This window comes from Capra hircus, chromosome 20 (assembly GCF_001704415.2).
Source record: "Capra hircus breed San Clemente chromosome 20, ASM170441v1, whole genome shotgun sequence".
Lineage (NCBI taxonomy): Eukaryota > Metazoa > Chordata > Mammalia > Artiodactyla > Bovidae > Capra > Capra hircus.
The window spans coordinates 10,385,406-10,404,622 of record NC_030827.1 but is presented as its reverse complement, the minus strand read 5'-3'; the positions used below and the strand labels follow the sequence as shown (position 1 = coordinate 10,404,622).

Here is a 19,217-nt window from a genome sequence, read left to right as displayed (position 1 = left end):
GTCTTGAAATTCATGAACACGGCGTGTGCATGCTAAGTTGGTTTAGTCGTGTCTAACTCTTTACGACCCTGTGGACCATAGCTCTCCCCGGCTCCTCTCTTCATGGGATCCTCCAGGCAAGAATACTAGAGTGGGTTTCCATACCTCCTCCAGGGCATCTGGGCACGTCTCCTGCATTGGCAGGTGGGTTCTTTACCACTAACACCACCTGGGAAGTCCACAAACGTGGTATATCCACCTATTTGGATCTTTTGCTTTCTGATTTTTTTCTGCATGCAGTTTGCACATATTTTGTTAGATTTATACCTAAAGTATGTAATGCTTTTTGGTACCATTTAAAATAGTATTGTTGTTTTAATTTGTCATTAATGTATGGAAATACATTGTCTTTTCTGTATTGGCCTTGTATCCTGTGACTTTACTAATGTGACTTATTCAAGTAGCTTCTGTGTGGATTCTCTTTGGAATTTCTGCATAAACAATGTTAACTGAGAATAGCTGATTTATTTCTTTCAGCTCTGTACATCTTTTATTTTCTTGCTTAATGAACAGCCTAGGACTTCCAGGAAGACCAATTTTTTATTCACTAGTCTCACTTAACAAATTATAGTTTTCTAATCTCCCCTTCCATAAAAATAAACTCCTTAAAAAATAAACCTCTGGATGGATTTTAGGGATCCGTGAATCTTTTTAAAATATAACATTTTATTTTAGTATTTAGATCTGTATTTCCTTGAAGGAAGTGGGTTCATAGCTTACATGACTGTCAAAGGAATTTATATCATCGAAAGGATTAAGGAACTAAACCTTTAGTAAAAGCACAGGTATAATTTCCATGATCTTGTTTTTCACATATGCAGCAACCAGAGTTATTAAGAACAGGGTTTTGTTTTTTGGCTGTGCCATGTGGGATCTTAGTTCCACAACAAGGATCAAACACATGGCCCCTGTGGTGGCAGCTCAGAGTTTTAACCACTGGACTGCCAGGGAAATCCCCCAAGACAAGTGTTTTTTCCACCTTGCCCTCTCCCCGCTCAACTGGAAAGAATAAATAGTTCTCTGCAGATTTGACTCTTGTTAAAGATAAACACAAATTCAAATGTTGTTAGGCACTGGTGGTAGGACATGCTTAGAATGCGGAAGAAATATAGCCCCACTAAGGCCAATACCTTATTTCAAAGCCCATAAAAATAAAAATATACCAAGAAGGGCATAAGGGGAAAAAATGACTGTTTATGCACATGTCATAGCTTATTAAGATACTTTCAAACCTATGCTCCCTACAATGGAAGCACAGAGTCTTAATTACTGGACCACAAGGGAAGTCCCCAGGACCCTTTTGAGAAACTGAATAAATCATGTTAAGAACTCTCATTCACAGAAATACAAAATGATTAAAAATGTGCCACACTTTTATCTCCTTAAGTTTGGTTAACATCACACTGCCTATTTAAACAAAAAGTTTACAAGTAGGTTTGGATAAAACTGAGACAAACAATAAGTAGGTTTATTTTTAAGACTTTTTTTTCCCCCAACTATAAATGTTAAAGCATTGTGATGAAAGCATTACATGAAAACCTTGGCCTGAAATTAACAAGCATATTTATATTCTGAAGAGTCTTACAATGCATACAGTTTGGTATTAGGTTCCATTATTTCCTTTGTTGAAGGAACATCTTATTATGAGACAATGTCAGTGTTAGGATGGATAAGTAGTAGCAATCACTTGACAAGAGGATTTAGTGAATCTTAGTGAAAAAAAGTCTTTTCAAAACAGATTAGTGGGAATTCCCTGGTGCTCCGATGGTGAGGACTCCATGCTTCCACTGTGCAGGGCATGAGCACGGTTTGATCCCTGGTCAGGGAACTAAGATCCCATAGGCCACATGGATTGGCCAAAACAAGCAACAAAGTATTAGGGATCCAAAGGAAGATATACAAATGACTAACACATGGAAAGATGCTCAACATCATTGGTCGTTAGAGAAATGTATAAAACCAAAATGAAGCTACGACTGTGTATCTACAGGATGGCTATTAGGTGAACAGTAGCAAGTGTTGGCAAGGATATGGAGAATTAGATCTCCAATACATGGATGGTGAGAATAGAAAGTAATGCAACCACTTTGGAAAACATTTTAGCATATCCTCAAAATGCTAAACTCAGTTGCAATATGACCTAGCAATCTCCCTCTTTGCTATATCCAAGACAGTTAAAAACATACATCCACACAAAAACTTGTACACTAATATTCATAAAACATAATACCCAAAATGGATACAATCCAACTATGCTGCTGATGTAATGGATAGACAAAATGTGGAATAGCCATACAGTGGAATATTATTCAACCATATGAAGGAATGAGGTACTCATTAAGGCTTCAACATGGATGATCATGAAAACACTATGCTAAGTGAAAGGAGCCAGGTACGAAAAACCACATATGATTCTATTTATAGAAAATCTCCAGAATATGCAAATCTAAGGGCTTCCCTTGTGGCTCAGCTGGTAAAAAATCTGCCCACAATGTGGGAGACCTGGGTTTGATTCCTGGGTTGGGAAGATCTCCTGGAGAAGGGAAAGGCTACCCACTCCAGTATTCTGGCCTGGAGAATTCCATGGACTATGTAGTCCATGAGATCACAGAGTCGGACACGACTGAGAGACTTTGGGCTTCCCTGGTGACTCAGAGGTTAAAGCGTCTGCCCACAATGCGGAAGACCTGGGTTCGATCCCTGGGTCGGGAAGATCCCCTGGAGAAGGAAATGGCAACCCACTCCAGTATTCTTGCCTGGAAAATTCCATGGACAGAGGAGCCTGGTGGGCTACAGTCCACAGGGTCACAAAGAGTCGGACACGACTGAGCGACTTCACTTTCACTTTCATAGCAACAAAGTGGACTAGTAATAGCAAGGGGCTAGAAGGGAAGAATGGGCAGTGACTGCTAATAGGTGTGGGATGTCTTTTGGTTGGGGTGATGAAAGTGTTACAGAATGGGGTAGTTGCACAATCTTGTGAACATGATATTTTAAATGGACTGTACACTTTAAAACAGTGGATTTTATGATATGTGATATATCATATGATATGTGATATAGCTTAATAAAGAATAGGAAGGTCTGTATGTTCTGCTGCTGCTGCTGCTGCTGCTGAGTCGCTTCAGTCGTGTCCGACTCTGTGCGACCCCAGAGATGGCAGCCCACCAGGCTCCGCCGTCCCTGGGATTCTCCAGGCAAGAACACTGGAGTGGGTTGCCATTCCCTTCTCCAGTGCATGAAAGTGAAAAGTGAAAGTGAAGTCGCTCAGTCATGTCCGATTCTTCGCGATCCCACGGACTGCAGCCCACCAGGCTCCTCCGTCCATGGGATTTTCCAGTCAAGAGTACTGGAGTGGGGTGCCATTGCGAGATGGTATAATATACAAAATACATTAAATGGAAAAAAAAATGACATAAGTTTGCATGTTACGCTACCATATGCTTAAAAGAAAAAAAGCAAGCACACACATGCTACCATATGCTTAAAAAAAGCACACACACATCCAAACCAGTAACATTCTTTCCTAAAGGGAGGGAATCGAGCAGTGACTGAAGAACAGGGTGGCCTGAAAGGGAAGCCTACCTTTCTAGTACACATCTTCCTTATGTTGGGGTTACAGCCTGATGAATGCATCATAAGTTGAAAATATCCTAAGTCAAAAATGTGCTTAATACGCCTGACCTACCAAACATCACAGCTTAGCCTAGCCTACCTTTCTTTTCTCCCCCCCACTGTGGAATGTGAGATCCTAGTTCTGCAACCAGGGATGAACCAACACGCCTAGCGGTGGAAGCTCCGAGTCCTAACCACTGGACGACCAGGGAAGCTCCCATCCTAGCCTACCTTAAATATGCTACCTTAAATGTAAGAACACTTACATTAACTTACAATTGGGCAAAATCATCTTAACATAAAGCCTATTTCATAATAATGTGTTAACTGTCTCGTAAGCTATTGACCACTGAACTGAAAGTTAAGAGTAGAATGGCTGCATGGTACAGCGTGGTGCCAAGTTTTCTCGGCTGTTCACCCTCATTATCACCTGGCTGACTGGGAGCTGCAGCCACCCCCACTGCCACCGTCACAGGCAACATGCTGCATGCGGATCGCTAGCCCAGGAAAAGATCAAAATTCAAAGCATGAATTTGAGTGTCGATTCCTAGGCAGGTTGATAGTAAGCCCGGGGTCCCTGAGGAAAAGAGGGATCTGGGGCTCTCAAAGAGGAGATAAGGGTCTGGAATTCTCACGGAGGAGGAAAGGACAAATGTTTTATTTCTACATTCCTTAGCAAGGATTATATAATAACAATGTATCCGGCTTGAGGACAGTTACTTCTTCCTGAAAACCTTCTGGCTAATCCTGTTACCTTAAAATGTAAATTATGGGAGGGGTCTAGTAAGGTCTTTACAACCTTGAGACAATCTTTTGATTTACTGTAATAACTAATTAAAAAAGCATATAACTCCCTTGCTTAGACTAGCAAGGGGCGCACTCTCCATCCCCCTTCTGATGTCCATGTCAGAAGCTTTCTCTGTCCTTTTTATACTTTAATAAGCTACACAAAAGCTCTTGAGTGATCAAGCCTGGTTCCTGGTCCCAAAGCTAAATCTTCAGATATCACAAATCAGACAATTCACCATAAGCTATCAATTTCTAGTGTGTGTGTTCTCACTTCCGCTCCATCATAAAGTCAAAACATCCTAAGCTGAACCATTCTAAGTTGGGTACCATCTGTATATGCTTTTGTACATTTTGAATTGTATACAGAGTGCAAGTATTACCACTTCTTTTTTTTTTAAAGAAAGAAAAATGGAAAATTGATGCTTTATCTTTAACCTGTGTTTTATTTTAAGAGATCATCTTGATTTTCTTCTGTAATAAACTTTTACAGTTTTAACTCTCAATCCTTAATAGTACTATTCATTATATTTGAGTTTAGCTTTCTCATAGAGAAAAAAACCCAAATATAAACCTTTATACTATCCACCTCCTAGTCTAACAGCACAATTTCAATAAGAAAGTTTTATTGATAACAATAATTTACGTGACATCGGCAGAGAGATGTCAAGAGTGATTGTGCAGTGGCCATTCTTGTTAAGAACTGTGATCTTTGACCCACTGCTCAATCCATTTCAGTATCTGAGTGATATTATCCTCTAGATCTTCTGGTTTATTGCTCGGCAGTTGATGCACTATTTCTTCCTTGTAGGATGCTAAGGCTTCTTCATGAAGAACTTGAAAAATTTCACACTGAACATTATCTTTTAGTTTCTTCTCATTATAACCCCTAGAAGGCAAAGAGGAAATAATATGAATAGCATTAACTAAAGTTTTAGGAACAAATTAGAAATTAGACACTTCAGAATCTATACACTTTTTGAACACATGAAGAATCACACAAAAATAGTTCTTAGTCTCTTTACCTAGAAATAACTGGTTGGCATTCCTCCCCCTACAATTTGTCAGCCATTCAATTAGCAAACATCTACTTACCTCAAGCCAGATGCCCAGCTATGAGATTAAACAGTCTATAGTTATGGTTCTAAATTTTAAAAGTTAGAGGAATTAAGATATAGACAGATAAAACAAATAAATGGCATATAATAAAATGCACATGATAAAGAATATCATATACTAAGTGGGTACTAGATCACACAGATATATCTGTAGTTTACCAGTTCCAAAGACACTGAAAAAATTAACTTGTATAATCTTTAGGAAGATGTAAATTAGCCAGCTAGTTAGTGAAATGAGTAAGGAAAATACAGATTCAAATTAATTCAATTTTATAACAATCAAAATTAGATTGAACTACTCAAAAGGTGATTAACTTTATGAAAAGACAGCTCACAGAATGGGAGAGTTTTTGCAAATCTTATATCTCACAAGGAACATTTTTTTTAAATACATAAATCTTACAACTTAATAAAAAAGGCCAAATAATTCAATTAAAAATTGGGCAAAATGTCTAAATACATATTTTTCCAAAAGATATATAAATGGCCCATAAGCACATGAAAAGGCATTCAATATTATTAGCCATTAAGGAAATGCAAATGAAAAGTACAATGTGATACTACTTCATATCCACTAAGATGGCTACAATCAAAAAGATAATAACAAGGATGTGAAAATACTGGAGGCTTCATAGACTATTCTTGGGAATGTAAAGTGGTGCAGTCACTGTGGAAAATGTCTGACAGTTTCTCAGAAAGTTATACATAGCTCTTTAACATGTGACCCAGAAATCCTATTCCTAGAGAAACTTCAATACCCAAGATACATGAATGAATGTATATTCACAGAAAAACACATGCATGAATGTTCATAGTAGCATTATTCATAATTGCCAAAAAGTTGAAACAACCCAAATGTCTATAATCTGATAAACAGATAAATAAAATATGGTATATCCATATAATGGAATATTATTTGGCAATAAAAAGAAAAGTAGTACCGGTACATGCTACAACACAGATGTACCTTGAAAACATGTTAAATAAAAGAAGCCAGACACAAAAGACCACATTTTATGATTTCATTTATATAAAAAGTCCTGAATAGGCAAATCGACAGAGATAGAAAGTAAAGCTGGGACTGGGGACTAAGGGGAGATGGGCAGTGACCGCTAATGGGTACGGGTTTTTTTGAGGGGGGGAGGTGGTGAACATTTTTTTAAATTGGTTATAATAATGGATATACAACTCCGTGAATACACTGAAAACCACTGAAGTGTATGCTTCAAATGAGTTGTACAATTCATAGGGTATGTGAATTTATTTCAGTAAGTTTTCTTTAAATAGGTGATTACTCATTAAAAAAAATTAAATAGGTACTTAATTTTTTCAATGGTTAAAAACAAGACTGCTTTCCTCATACTTTAATCTTTTACATAAAATTTAATTTTTAATAAAAATGTTAAGTGGTTTTTGACAAAAGGCATATGTACCATATTATCTCAATTACTTCTCTGTTCAAATATTTTTAATGGCTTTTCCTGCCTAAAGAAAGATGATGAAAGCTTCAGGAATTATTCCCACCTAACGTTTCCTGTATATTTCATACTATACTTTTTTGTGCAAGGATTGACTTCCCTTGTAGCTCAGATGGTAAAGAGTCTGCCTGCAATGCAGGAGACCCAGGTTTGATCCCTGGGTTGGGAAGATCCCCTGGAGAAGGAAATGTCAACCCACTCCTGTCTTCTTCTCTGGAGAATTCCATGGACAGAGGGAGCCTGGCAGGCTACAGTCCATAGGGTTGCAAAGAGTGCAACTCACACACACACACACAATTCAACGGTGTTTAGTCAGAGCTGACTATGATCACTGAGAACACAAATTCTGAACCTGACCTTAGGCAAACTTCTGGAATTCCTTTAAAATTCCCCTTTTGCCACAGCTTGAATCAAAAGACAGTGGGGAAATGTTTTCCATAAAACTTTGCTTTTTTGGTTATTCCAGATTAAGCCTGATGCTCTCTTGGAAAGGATGAACTCAAATATATTGTGAAATGTTAATTTATCTTGTTAGCTTTTCATAAGTTTTCTCATTTCTGTTATGAGGATGATTTAAGTGGGTAATTTTCATTCCATAGCTAAGAATATGCTATTGTCTTGGCCGTCTTCCTAGAGAAGTTTTACATTTGGGAAAAAGCATGACTAAATAGCGTTGCTATATAGTACATTTTACTGAATCAGACTGTCAGTTAGGGTCTTCATTTACTTAGAAACTACTGCTTGTGTTTTACAAATGCATCTTTTTCTCTTGGTTCAGAATGTTGGTACTATACAGACTTGGTTTATAATGAGAGTGAATGAGTGAAGTCGCTCAGTTGTGTCCTACTCTTTGCGACCTCATGGACTGTAGCCTACCAGGCTCTTCCCTCCATGGGATTCTCCAGGCAAGAGTACTGGAGTGGGTTGCCATTTCCTTCTCCAGGGGATCTTCCTGACCCAGGGATCGAACCCAGGTCTCCAGCATTCCAGGCAGATGCTTTAACCTCTGAGCCACCAGGGAAGCCCCTTATAATGAGAACAAAATATAAAGTAGTCACATTTTCAAATAGAACCTTTTTGATGTTAGTAGTTGCCAACTTCAGGAATCTGAATAAAAGTTTATATAATACTTCAAGAATTTAATGTTTTTCCTTTCTTACCTATTTTCAAGTCTTTTGTACAAAATACTGTTATCTGTTTTCAGGACAAATACTATATGAAACCAGCGTTCAGGGAAGAAATCACAACCATGGTAATCAACAATAACTCCACCTTCACTCATTTGGTTTTCTAGCTCATCAACTACCTGTAAGAAAGGGAAAAAATAAAGATGAATACTCTTAAAAACTGAGGTCAAAAAAATAAATAAGCTAAAAAAATACTATCGCCTCAGTATTCAATCAATTAAAAAAAACACCTAAGGTCAACTTTCCTATTTTTTTTAATGTATACTTTATTTAAAAAATTGTACTTACTCTATCTTCATCTAAAATGGGACAGTCATACTCTTCATCATAGCCATCATATAACTGCCCTAAAAGAGATTTACATTGGAGTATTAAAGTAGTCTTCTTGGTAACTTTCAGTAATTTTCAATTACTTTTTTAGAGATAAGAGAGGGCACTAATACAACAGTGTCACACAGACACCAAATATAATGAGCAATGCTGATAAATTATAATTTTGTCTAGAAGGAAATTTGGATAACAGTTTCAAAACTGAAACCATCTACAGAGAACCAACTTCAGTATTTGTGGTGCTATAAGAAGAAAACATTAGTTTTGTGGAGCCTCAGATTGGTGGTGAGAGGGATACAAACACTCACATACATTAACAGCAGATTAAGTTCCAAACTTATTAGGCCAAGGATATGAAACTTATTAAAAGCAACAACTGGTGCTTGATTCCACGAATGAACCCTTTGCCACTGAGGCCACATTCATGGGGTCTGGGGAAGGAAAAGTCAGTATACAGATGCTCCTGAACGTCTAGATTTCCAGCTTCCCCAAAAGCCAAGGGTTAAGTTTCAGAAGGTAAAACAAGAATGATGGGGGCAGACATAAAGAAGGCAAGTTTATATCTAACATAAAAACTTTCCAGTAAATTCGTTTTCTTTCAAATGAAGTGTGTCGTAAGGAGGTGAGACATACCAATCCCACCCTCAGCCTGAACTCCTAGGCATGTCCCCACGAGGCAGACTTAGATCATTCTTTTAGCCATCTCAAAACGCATGCTATAGTCTTCTACCTCTTCCCCTTAACAATGTGGCACAGGTTGAAATCAGCTTAAAATGAGCATAAGTTCTGAAGTGACAAAAGGGTAGTACCGAGGGTTAGTGGAAGGCAGAGGCAATTTTAACTGTCTTGTCTGCAGGGTCTGTGGACTGATTCTGAGCACACGAACACACTTCTCTAGCACCCTAGTGTGACCTCTGACTTCTTGGGTTACTGTTCAGCTACCAGAGACTCTTTCCCGCTAAAAAGTTAAACTGTCTTGGTGTGAAAACTGGTTAACAATGCAGAAAATAATCTAAACCCTTACTTTACACCACAAGTTCTAGGTGGATTAAAAAGTTAACTACATTCCAAAGATAACTAATGGAAAACTAAACTTTACAAAGGAATGATTCATTTGAGTTTGTGAAAAAAATAGTTCATAGTTCAGTCGCTCAGTCGTATCCGACTCTTTGCGACCCCATGAATCGCAGCACGCCAGGCCTCTCTGTCCATCACCATTTCCCGGAGTTCACTCAGACTCACATCCATCGAGTCCGTGATGCCATCCAGCCATCTCATCCTCATTCAAATAAATAAAATGTTAAATCTCTGAAGAATTTTTTTTTTTAAATAGCAGGGAGAAATATTTACACTAGGACAAAGGACTGAAATGTAGATTATATAAATTTCTCAAAAACAGTAACCTAACAATAAGAAAACAATTCACACATAATGGAAAAGATAATTAGTAAACTATCCATGAAAAAAATGTTGGACTTTCCCAGCTACTAAAGAGATGCAAATTTAAATGACTCTTTTTATAACTGTTATATTATGTATTTAGTAAATTGACTCTGAAAATGTTTAATTATTTTTTAGAGTCAACAGTGCATTTTATTATACATCTTAGATTCATACATTTCAAATATGCTTTTAAAGCTTAAGTTCAATACAAGATAAAAAATGTATATATAGCAGTGGCTCTCGGGCACAGAAATTAGGAGCCTGGAGCAGGCTTTTTCCCGAGCACATTGTGAATAGTATGTTATGAGCCATGCCAGTGGAGTGTTTCCTTCTGACCTAAATGCCTTTTTTTTTTTTTGGATTTTATTACAGTGAACAGCTTTAGAAGGTATAATATTGCTAGTAGAAAAGAAGACTTAAAATAAGTTAACAGCCTGTATTTTCTTGCAGTCTTTAAGAGCTAAATGACCCCCTTTTCTCCTAATAGAGCTCCAAGATTGTCTAATGAAAATAATATTGTCCATGAACTATCTGGAGCATCATCAGCCTAAGAACCACTGTTCATGGTTATTCACTGTCTTCCGGCTTCACAGGAAGAGGTAATGGTATGATGGATTTCTCAGTGTCCTTGGATAGTGCTTTCCTCATATTGTAGAGTCCTCATCCGGCTCCCCATTGCGCGCTGAAGAGTACTCTTGACTATCCTGTACATGCTGTAGCCTAGCTGCTTGTACATCTTGACAGCAACTGGGTTAGACACTCTTACAAAGAGATCAACAAAAAACCCACCCTTTCTTTCTGAAATCTCCTCTAATAACTCCATAAGTTTAGCAGCCAAACCACGGCGCTGAAATTCCGGGCCAACGGGAGAGCTGTGACGTGCCTGCGCCATTCTCCCCTGGCCACTGAGCCTCTGCTTTGCCCGTGGTATAACCCATTAACTCTCCACCAGGGGCCTCTGCAACGACGAAGGACTCTAGCCAGTGGGCGAGGCACTCTAAGTAAAAAGGAATCCCATAAGTTTCTCTAAGTGGATCCAAGTGAAATGTGTTGAAGCAAAACAGGTCATTGCACCGCTGCACCCACAGGAACCGGCTTACCGCAACACCACGCCCGGCCCGCCCCAGAAATCTGTAATTTTTTCAAGAAAAATGTCCTGTCCAGAGATTTCTTTGACCTCTGAATTTCTAACCAGAAAGAAGTATAAAAGAGGCTTTAAAATACTCAACAATAGTGAATTAGTTAAATCTTGTTTACTAACTGGCTGAAGTATGTAATTAAACTTAAGTAAATTAGGTTGTTAAATTTCTCCATTATTTTTACATTACTTTACATATATATACATATATATATACACATATATACATATATATACACACACATATATATATATTTTACAATGCCACAAAATGAATACCTACTGCTGATTTTGTACTATGTGGGAATCTGGGGTAGATAAATGTTCTTTCATATTTTAAGTCCAGACTAGTATATGTTGTCTAAAATACAACTTTTAATATATGTTGTCTAAAATAAAACTATAGCAGTATTAACTTTATTATTAAAAGTCTTTATGTATTGCAATGCTGAAATGCAGGATTTCTTAAAATCATGTTAATACATTTAAATAAAATAGTGTAACCCAAGCTTTCAAACATTCATTTCAAAAAACATTTATCAAACACCATGTCCAGTAATTACAGAGGAAATGAAGATATAATAGTGAACAAATTGAACACCAACGTAGTCCTTCCCTTCAACAGTTTACAGTAATATGAGATGATAGACAAGTAACCTGGAAATTGTAATATTTAATGCTGTGAATCATGGTGCTTTGGGCAATAAGATGGGCATCTTTTAGGTGAGGAACATAAGCAGGATATTTGGGGAAGCTTCCTGGAGGAGGTAACTTGTAAGTAGAAACTTGAAGCTAAGGAAAAAAGGTAGGTAAGATGATCCTTCATTCCCAGGTGGCTCAGTATTTAAAGAATCAGCCTGCCAATGCAGGAGACTCAGGAGACACAGGTTCAATCCCTTGGTTGGGAAGATCCCCTGCAGTAGGAAACGGCAACTCACTCTAGTATTCTTGCCTGGAAAATCCTAAGGACAGAGGAGCCTGGTGGGCTCCAGTCTGCAGGGTCACAAAAAAGAGTCAGACACGACTTGGCAACTGAACAATGAGATACTGAGATTCAGCACTAATGGTCTTGAGGATAGTTCAGTGGTACCGGGGACACAGCATCAATGGTCTAATGAATGGAAGAGGGGTTTCAAACTGATTTTTTAAACTATCAAGATTAGAAGCCAAGTGCATCTGGGTAGCATGTGAATGCATTTGTATGTGTGGCAGGACAAGAATCAGGAGTGGACAAGCAGTCAGGGAGAACTACAGAGCATCTAAACATAAATTTGGAAATGTCCAGGAACTATCCAGATGGTTACATCTAGTAGATGTCTAGAAATTAGGCTGTTTTAATTATAAATCTAAGAGTCACCAGCAAGAAGAACTGATCAGTCTGAGTCAATGAGATCACTAGATGGACAGGCAGGATTGCAAGATCACAGAGGAAAAGAGATATATGGTGGGAAAGTGAGAATCAGATGAAAGGATTGGGATAGCAGTGTTGGTGAGAGGACAAGGAATAAGTTAGTTTCAAAGTCTTCTAGTGGTAGGTGATTAAAGTGAGGGGAAGAATGAGATACACAAAGGTTAAAGTGGGAACGGCAAGCTTTTTCTATAAAGGGCCAGACAGTAAATATTTCAGAATTTATAGCTTGCTCTTTAGCTAGTGGCTCCTACAAAACCAGGAGCAGCTTGCCAACCCTTGGGTTAGAAACACATCAAGATTTTAAGTGTTGTGGGCCAGATATTTGAAATGCGTCTAATGTCTAGATCCATGAGCATGCTGGAGTTAGGGACAGAGGCTGAAGATTGATAAACTAGTGGCAGAAAAATCAAGGATGCTGGTAACAAGTGTAATTAAATGACTGCACATGGGAAAGGACAGTGAGGAATGCAGACTGAATGAACAGGGGTACGAGCAGCAGTCTTGGTCTCTCCACATTCAGGACTCTCTCTAGTTTTATTAAGCCTAATTCCCCACCTAATTTTTCCTGCTTTAGTTCTAAGCAATATAGATGGTCTCTTACAAATAATACAGAAATTTAACATGATTACCAGGATGGCAATAAACTCCATTAAGGCACATTCATTTAAAACCAGTTTTGTTTTGGTCTCATGACTTACAGCAAGTTTCTAAACCTGAAATACTACTGACATTTTGAGCTTGGCCATGAAATTAAAAGACACTTGCTCCCTGGAAGAAAAGCTTGACCAACCTAGACAGCCTATTAAAAAGCAGAGACATTACTTTGCCAACAAAGGTCCATCTAGTCAAAGCTATGGTTTTTCCAGTACTCATATACAGATGTGAGAGTTGGACTATAAAGAAAGCTGAGTGCAGAATAACTGATGCTTTTGAAGGGTGGTGTTGGAGCAGACTCTTGAGAGTCCCTTGGAATGCAAGGAGATCCAACCAGTCAATCCTAAAGGAAATCAGTCCTGAATATTCACTGGAAGGACTGATGCTGAAGCTGAAACTCCAACACTTTGGCCACCTGATGCAAAGAACTGACTCACTGGAAAAGACCCTGATGCTGGGAAAGACTGAAGGTGGGAGGAGAAGGGGACGACAGAGGATGAGATGGTTGGATGGTGTCACTGACTCAATGGACAAGAGTTTGAAGAAGCTCCCAGAGTTGGTGATGGACAGAGAAGCCTGGGGTGCTGCAGTCCATGGGGTCGCAGAGTCGGACACGATGAGCGACTGAACTGAATTCGTTAAGCAGACAGAGGACTGTCCTGTGAACTGCAGGATGTTCAGCAGAATCCTTGGCATCGACCCATTAGAGATCAGAAGAAAACCTCCCACTCCAGTTGTGACAAGCAAAAATGTCTCTGAATATCCCCCAAAGGACAAAATCACCCCATTGAGAAACAGTGCTTTGTAGAAGATTGAGTGGTTTCCCTTAAAACATATTACCATTCGGGAAAAAATGAGGCAGCTGAATGTCTCAGACTATCTCCTAGTTAGATTTTCAGATATATTCAAATGGCATCGGGGCGGGGGGGAATCCGGTACATTTTGAAAAATCTAATAAAGCACACCATCTAATATGTTAAATCAGACCAGAAATCCTTTATCTGGCATAATAGGAGGAAAAATGCCCCATTTATAAGGAAGATTCCATCTCATTAAATAACTCATCAATCAAACACAAACAGAATGGTCAAGACCATGCACCATCAAGGCACACAACTAAAATGGTTTGCGTGTAAGCAGAGACTCAATGACGAGGAGAGTGTCTTACTGTGGATTATCCTTGCTCTCAATGTTATTCATGACAGATTATAACTTCATTAAGTTTAGGAACATTAAATTGAGTGGGTGAGAACTGGAAGACATGACTGAAATTGACTTCTGTATGTAACTCTGAGAGGAGGAAATGGCAACCCACTCCAGTATTCGTGCTGGACAGAAGAGCCTGGCGGGCTACAGTCTATTGGGTCACAAAAGAGTTGGACATGACTTAGCAACAAGCACACGTGTGACTGAAATCACTTATCAAAAATAGTAAAGTTGCACAGGCAAAGGAACAAACCAGATTTCATACGGTTATAAAATGCAGAATGACAAGCTACACACAGTAGCAAATAAAGACCTAAGTTTTATCAACTATAATTTGAACACCAAAACTGGGTTTAAAATATCAGCATGATACTAGCTTATAGTATCAAGAATATGATGAGCAAAGATACATAACTGACCTGCAAAAAGGGAAGCTGGGAAAAAACTTAAAATTTTTAAGTAGTGAGATACTGAGAGACCCACCAAGGATCCTTAAATATAAGCAAAGGAATAGAAAAATGGGTAAGTGTTAGTCACTCAGTCATGTCTGACTTTTTGCAACTCTATGGACTGCAGCCGGGCAGGCTCCTCTGTCCATGGCATTCTCCAGGCAAAAACACCAGAGTGGGGACCCATTCCCTTCTCCAGGGGATCTTCCCGACTCAGAGATCAAACCCAGGTCTCCTGCACTGCAGGCAGATTCTTTACCATCTGAGCTGCCAGGGAAGCCCAAATGGGTAAGTTTCACTATAAATAAAAATCCTGACCAAGTGGTCTCTCTAAAGAGCAGACATGGTTATACCTCAGCAATCTGAAAGAATGGCCCATAAGAGTGGCTTAACACCAGAGATCATACTATGATCTAAATGTGTGAAAACACTACAAGTGACTATAATGGTAAGGAGTAGACTGCAACAACTTCCAGTTTTTCCAGCTGCTATTTTCTGTTGGTTATGAGGTGGAAAACTGCAATTAAAAAAAAAAACCTAAGAACATAATTGCCAAAGTACCAACAATTAAATGCACGAATTACAACTTTATTTTTTACACTTAAAGGGTGATGAGAAACCATTACTAATCCTATTAAAGAAAATCTAACACAACAGCTCAATCGAAAAGTATGGTAAGCATATTTACTCATTAAATACTATTCTTTCTAGAACACAACATGGAAATATCTAGCATGCATGTTTAATCTCAGTACAACAGATTCAAAACCAAGTATACAAGTTACATGCGTCAAGGCTAGATTACAAGTTATCATAGTCATCGTCGTCGTCATCGTCATCATCATCGTCATCATGTTTCCTTTTCAATGCGTTTGATGCTTCATTGGCAGTATTTTGTGATGAGACCATGTTAGTGGTAATAAGAATATTTTTGGACCCAATCAATGACGGATTAATTAGAACATTCTGAACAGCTGATGTTGCAGGAATTGATGCTTTTACAGCTGGGGGCTGTGAAGTGGGCATCTGTACTGTGAACCTTTGCCCTGTGAGGGACACTGGAGTCCCTACTTTAGTTGAAACGGACATGGCTTGTGGGGTTGGTGTGCCAAGCGTGGGAGTACTTGGTCTGCTAGTAACTGAACCAACACTTAACCGTGGAACTGTTATTCTTCCTGCAGAAGTAGATGCCTTTTTTTGTAAAGACTTAAGTCTATAATTTGGAGCAGTCAAGCAATACCTATCAGGTGGCAATCTAGGACCTGAGTATGGCTTGATCAATGGCAAAGGGGTTTGATTTCTTTGCCTTGCAATATCCAATAAAAAATCTCTCGGTGGAGGAGAGGTGAAAGACTGGTCAGCACGACACTGGATTGCCAACCGCACATCATCTGCGTCAACAGTAGCTTTCTTAGCGTGACTTGAATAAATTTTTGCATCATCTAGAATTGTGGTTACATATCGGAAGGCAAACTCCAACATCTGATTTATAACTCTTGGTTCATATTCTGTAATCCCCATATCCTTCAGGATTTGTGCCATCATCTGTGCATCTTTCGGCATGCTCTTGGGAGAAGCCATCTTGCCAGACTCCATGATATCCGGTGATCAAACTTTAGATCATTTGAAAAAAATATGTACATTAGATCAAATGTGAAATAGTTACTTTAGGAGCAACTGTCAGGAACTTTAAAATTTTTAAATACAAGTTTTTAAAAACAAATTAAAAAATGTTACATCTTTTCAATTTTAATGAGGCACATTTAAAGTTCCCTTTACTTAAATTTATGGAATTTCTACCCATTAGAGAATATAAAAACATGAAGACACAAATAATGGAAGTGATCAAAGACTGGAAAAAACCAGGGTAAAATAGGTAAAAACATATACTTTAAAAATATGTGCAGGTGCTTGCAGGCATGCATCTATCAAACTAATCTAAGACGGTAGTATAGCCGTATCCTACTGCCTGAGTTCAAAATTCTGTCCCTCCAATAAGCTCATAGACTATCTTTCTCTCTATACATACATGCTTAGCGCAACTCACAATACTCTTCCTCACATTCAAATGGTCCTATCTTCATGGAAGCTGTTCCAGTTATTACTGTCCACAAAAACTACTAGCCAACTGCAGAGGGGATGCAGCGGTCAAAATAACCAGGACACAGCATGAGACAATATGTTCTATTTTCTATGTCCCCAACAGAGCATAAATTCCTTCATGGAAAATTTTCTCTTCTTTCTCACAAATACAGTGCTAATACTTCATTATTTGTCTCTCAGTTTTTAAATAAACAAACCTAACACCAAAGTATCCCTTACCTTCTCGAGCTAAATCACCCACATTAACGTATTTCAGTCCTGATCTTGATGCAAGTTCTTTGCCTAATGTAGTTTTTCCAACCCCTGGTGTACCTGTAAAACAAGCCACAGAAAAATACTGTTCATGAAATACTCATTAGACTTTAGCCACTGATCTGCCCTAAAGGTTCTCAACAACTGAAATGAAAAGTTGCCTAATTAGCAATCCTATACAAACACACACCATAACCTAATGAACTACCCAAAGCCTGCTGGCTATCAGAATTTCACCCAGTGTATCTGATTTTACCAGAGCAAGTGGGGCTTGGGAGAATCTGATGCCAACCACAGACTGTTTGCCATCATGAAAATTCCCAGAATAAAATTAGCCACCTCAAATAAACTGCCACCATTTATTTGTTTTAATGTGTATACATACATACACATCGCATGCATATATATCAATACATACACATAGATGTATTTCCTTCTCCTACATAAATGGCAATACTATACACTGTTCTTCACCTTCCTTTTTTCATATTGCTTCAAGATAAGTAATCATACCCTTAATTTTCAGCTGTTCAGATTTAATGCCGCCAAAATTATAAAATCTGGTCATTATAACTAAAGATAAAAGGAATAAATTCAGGTCAACCTATAAGGAAAATAACATTTTACCTCCAGTCCACTATAATACACCAAGTTTGAATCCTAAACTCGCCATGTTTTCAATAAAATGCTCACGTTTATATTTTTGAAGATATGGTTTAATATTAAAAAACTAAGATACTGTCTGACACAAACAAGATGTTGTAAAACCTTCCTCTTAAAGAGCAGGCTAAATGTTAATTTGTTGACGTTAATCTGCTGCTCTCAGAAACAGACAAGACTTATGTGCTGCCAGCATGCTTGTTTTGTTAAAAGATACACCTGCTTTGTTTCCACAAAGAGCGCCTCAATTTTGTACTGCAAGAGCATCTACACCCATTAGATTTTGACATGAATGTCCCGTGGTGCTATTACCTACTACAATTTAACAGTTAAACATTTTCAGAGTTAAACAAATTAGAAATAATATTCTTGAAGTCACTATGCGGCATTTTAGGACCCCTCAGATATAACAGGCGCCTTGAGCATGGATCCAAAGACCCAGAAGAAACCCCACCATCATCCCGGGAATTTTACAGCATCTCTGGACGAGAAACGACCAGAATTGCTCAGTCGATGCCTTCTGTTCTTAAAAATTAAAAAGCGCCTGAAGCAACCTCAGCTAGCGTGTATGACAAATGAATCACCCACAGCACAAACATCCGACTCCTTTCACCTGACTCTCGATACAAAGGAAAAATGAGAGGCAGCTCAAGAAGCCTCAAGACCTAATAATGGCATCCATCATTAACAGATCTACTAAGGGCCAGATACTGCTTTATGCTGTTTAGCTAACAACCCAAAGACAACCCTACCAAGTAAAGCAACAGCCATTTTACAAACAAAAACGTGATTAAGAAAGACTAGGCAGCTTGCCAGAAAAGGGAGCTGGATCTATCTACCTCTCTCCGCCTCACCGAGAAGGCCAGCTCTCGCCAACAGAATTAACGTTCGTCGTCCCCTCCCCCCGCCTCCCGCAAAACCGCCGCGAGGGCCGGGTCCAGAGGCCCTGACGACGACAACCCCGCCACGCGACCCTCGCCGAGCCTCCCCACACAACACTAAGCGAGCCCCTTCGGGCCAGGCCCCAGAGCACTCGGCCTCCCGGGCCAGCCCAGCCCCTCGAGAGCACCCCACCGCGCGCCCTGACCGGTGAGCAAGATGTTCGGAAGCAACATGGTCCTCGCCGCGCTGGCTCCTTACGCCTCTGCACACGCGCTCTACACGCTCCTGGGAGGGGCCGGCAGGGGCGGGCAACGGCAAGCGCCAGCGGCCTGGGGTACTCGAGGCCTGGAGGGGCGCTCGAGACCCACCTCCGTCGCCTCGTCACCCACAGCTGGTTACCCGGCCCTCGAGGACACGCTTCCATCGCAGGGTCCGAGATACCGGCACCGGTCGGGCCGGCGCTTCG

At 39.3% G+C, this 19,217-nt stretch overlaps 2 protein-coding genes and 1 pseudogene across 3 annotated transcripts; all 3 read right to left on the bottom strand.

Moving 5' to 3' along the window:
- Window positions 4,864-19,065, bottom strand: AK6 (adenylate kinase 6). The gene is made up of 5 exons (XM_005694602.3): window positions 18,957-19,065; window positions 17,177-17,269; window positions 8,512-8,570; window positions 8,197-8,342; window positions 4,864-5,329 (listed from the first exon to the last, which is right to left on the bottom strand). Exons 1-5 carry the CDS (start codon window positions 18,982-18,984, stop codon window positions 5,137-5,139), a joined length of 519 nt encoding a protein of 172 aa, XP_005694659.2. The 5' UTR covers window positions 18,985-19,065; the 3' UTR covers window positions 4,864-5,136.
- Window positions 10,331-11,135, bottom strand: LOC102176076 (annotated as a pseudogene).
- On the bottom strand, window positions 15,404-19,012 carry TAF9 (TATA-box binding protein associated factor 9). Of its 2 annotated transcripts, none has more exons than XM_005694601.3 (3): window positions 18,957-19,012; window positions 17,177-17,269; window positions 15,404-16,467 (listed from the first exon to the last, which is right to left on the bottom strand). In XM_005694601.3, exon 3 carries the CDS (start codon window positions 16,448-16,450, stop codon window positions 15,656-15,658), a length of 795 nt encoding a protein of 264 aa, XP_005694658.2. In that variant the 5' UTR covers window positions 16,451-16,467; window positions 17,177-17,269; window positions 18,957-19,012; the 3' UTR covers window positions 15,404-15,655. The 2 variants fall into 2 exon arrangements, with proteins under 2 accessions (XP_005694658.2, XP_005694657.2); XM_005694600.3 differs by having other exon boundaries at window positions 18,709-18,969.

Bases quoted from the DNA above. Each gene is read 5' to 3' on its own strand.
- AK6 (XM_005694602.3), bottom strand. From the start codon at position 18,984: ATGTTGCTTCCGAACATCTTGCTCACCG. The intron at 17,270-18,956 runs GTCAGGGCGCGC...CTTGTTTTACAG, and splicing joins TCCGAACATCTTGCTCACCG to GTACACCAGGGGTTGGAAAA. The intron at 8,343-8,511 runs GTAAGTACAATT...CCTTTCTTACAG, and splicing joins CCATTTTAGATGAAGATAGA to GTAGTTGATGAGCTAGAAAA.
- TAF9 (XM_005694601.3), bottom strand. From the start codon at position 16,450: ATGGAGTCTGGCAAGATGGCTTCTCCCAAGAGCATGCCGAAAGATGCA.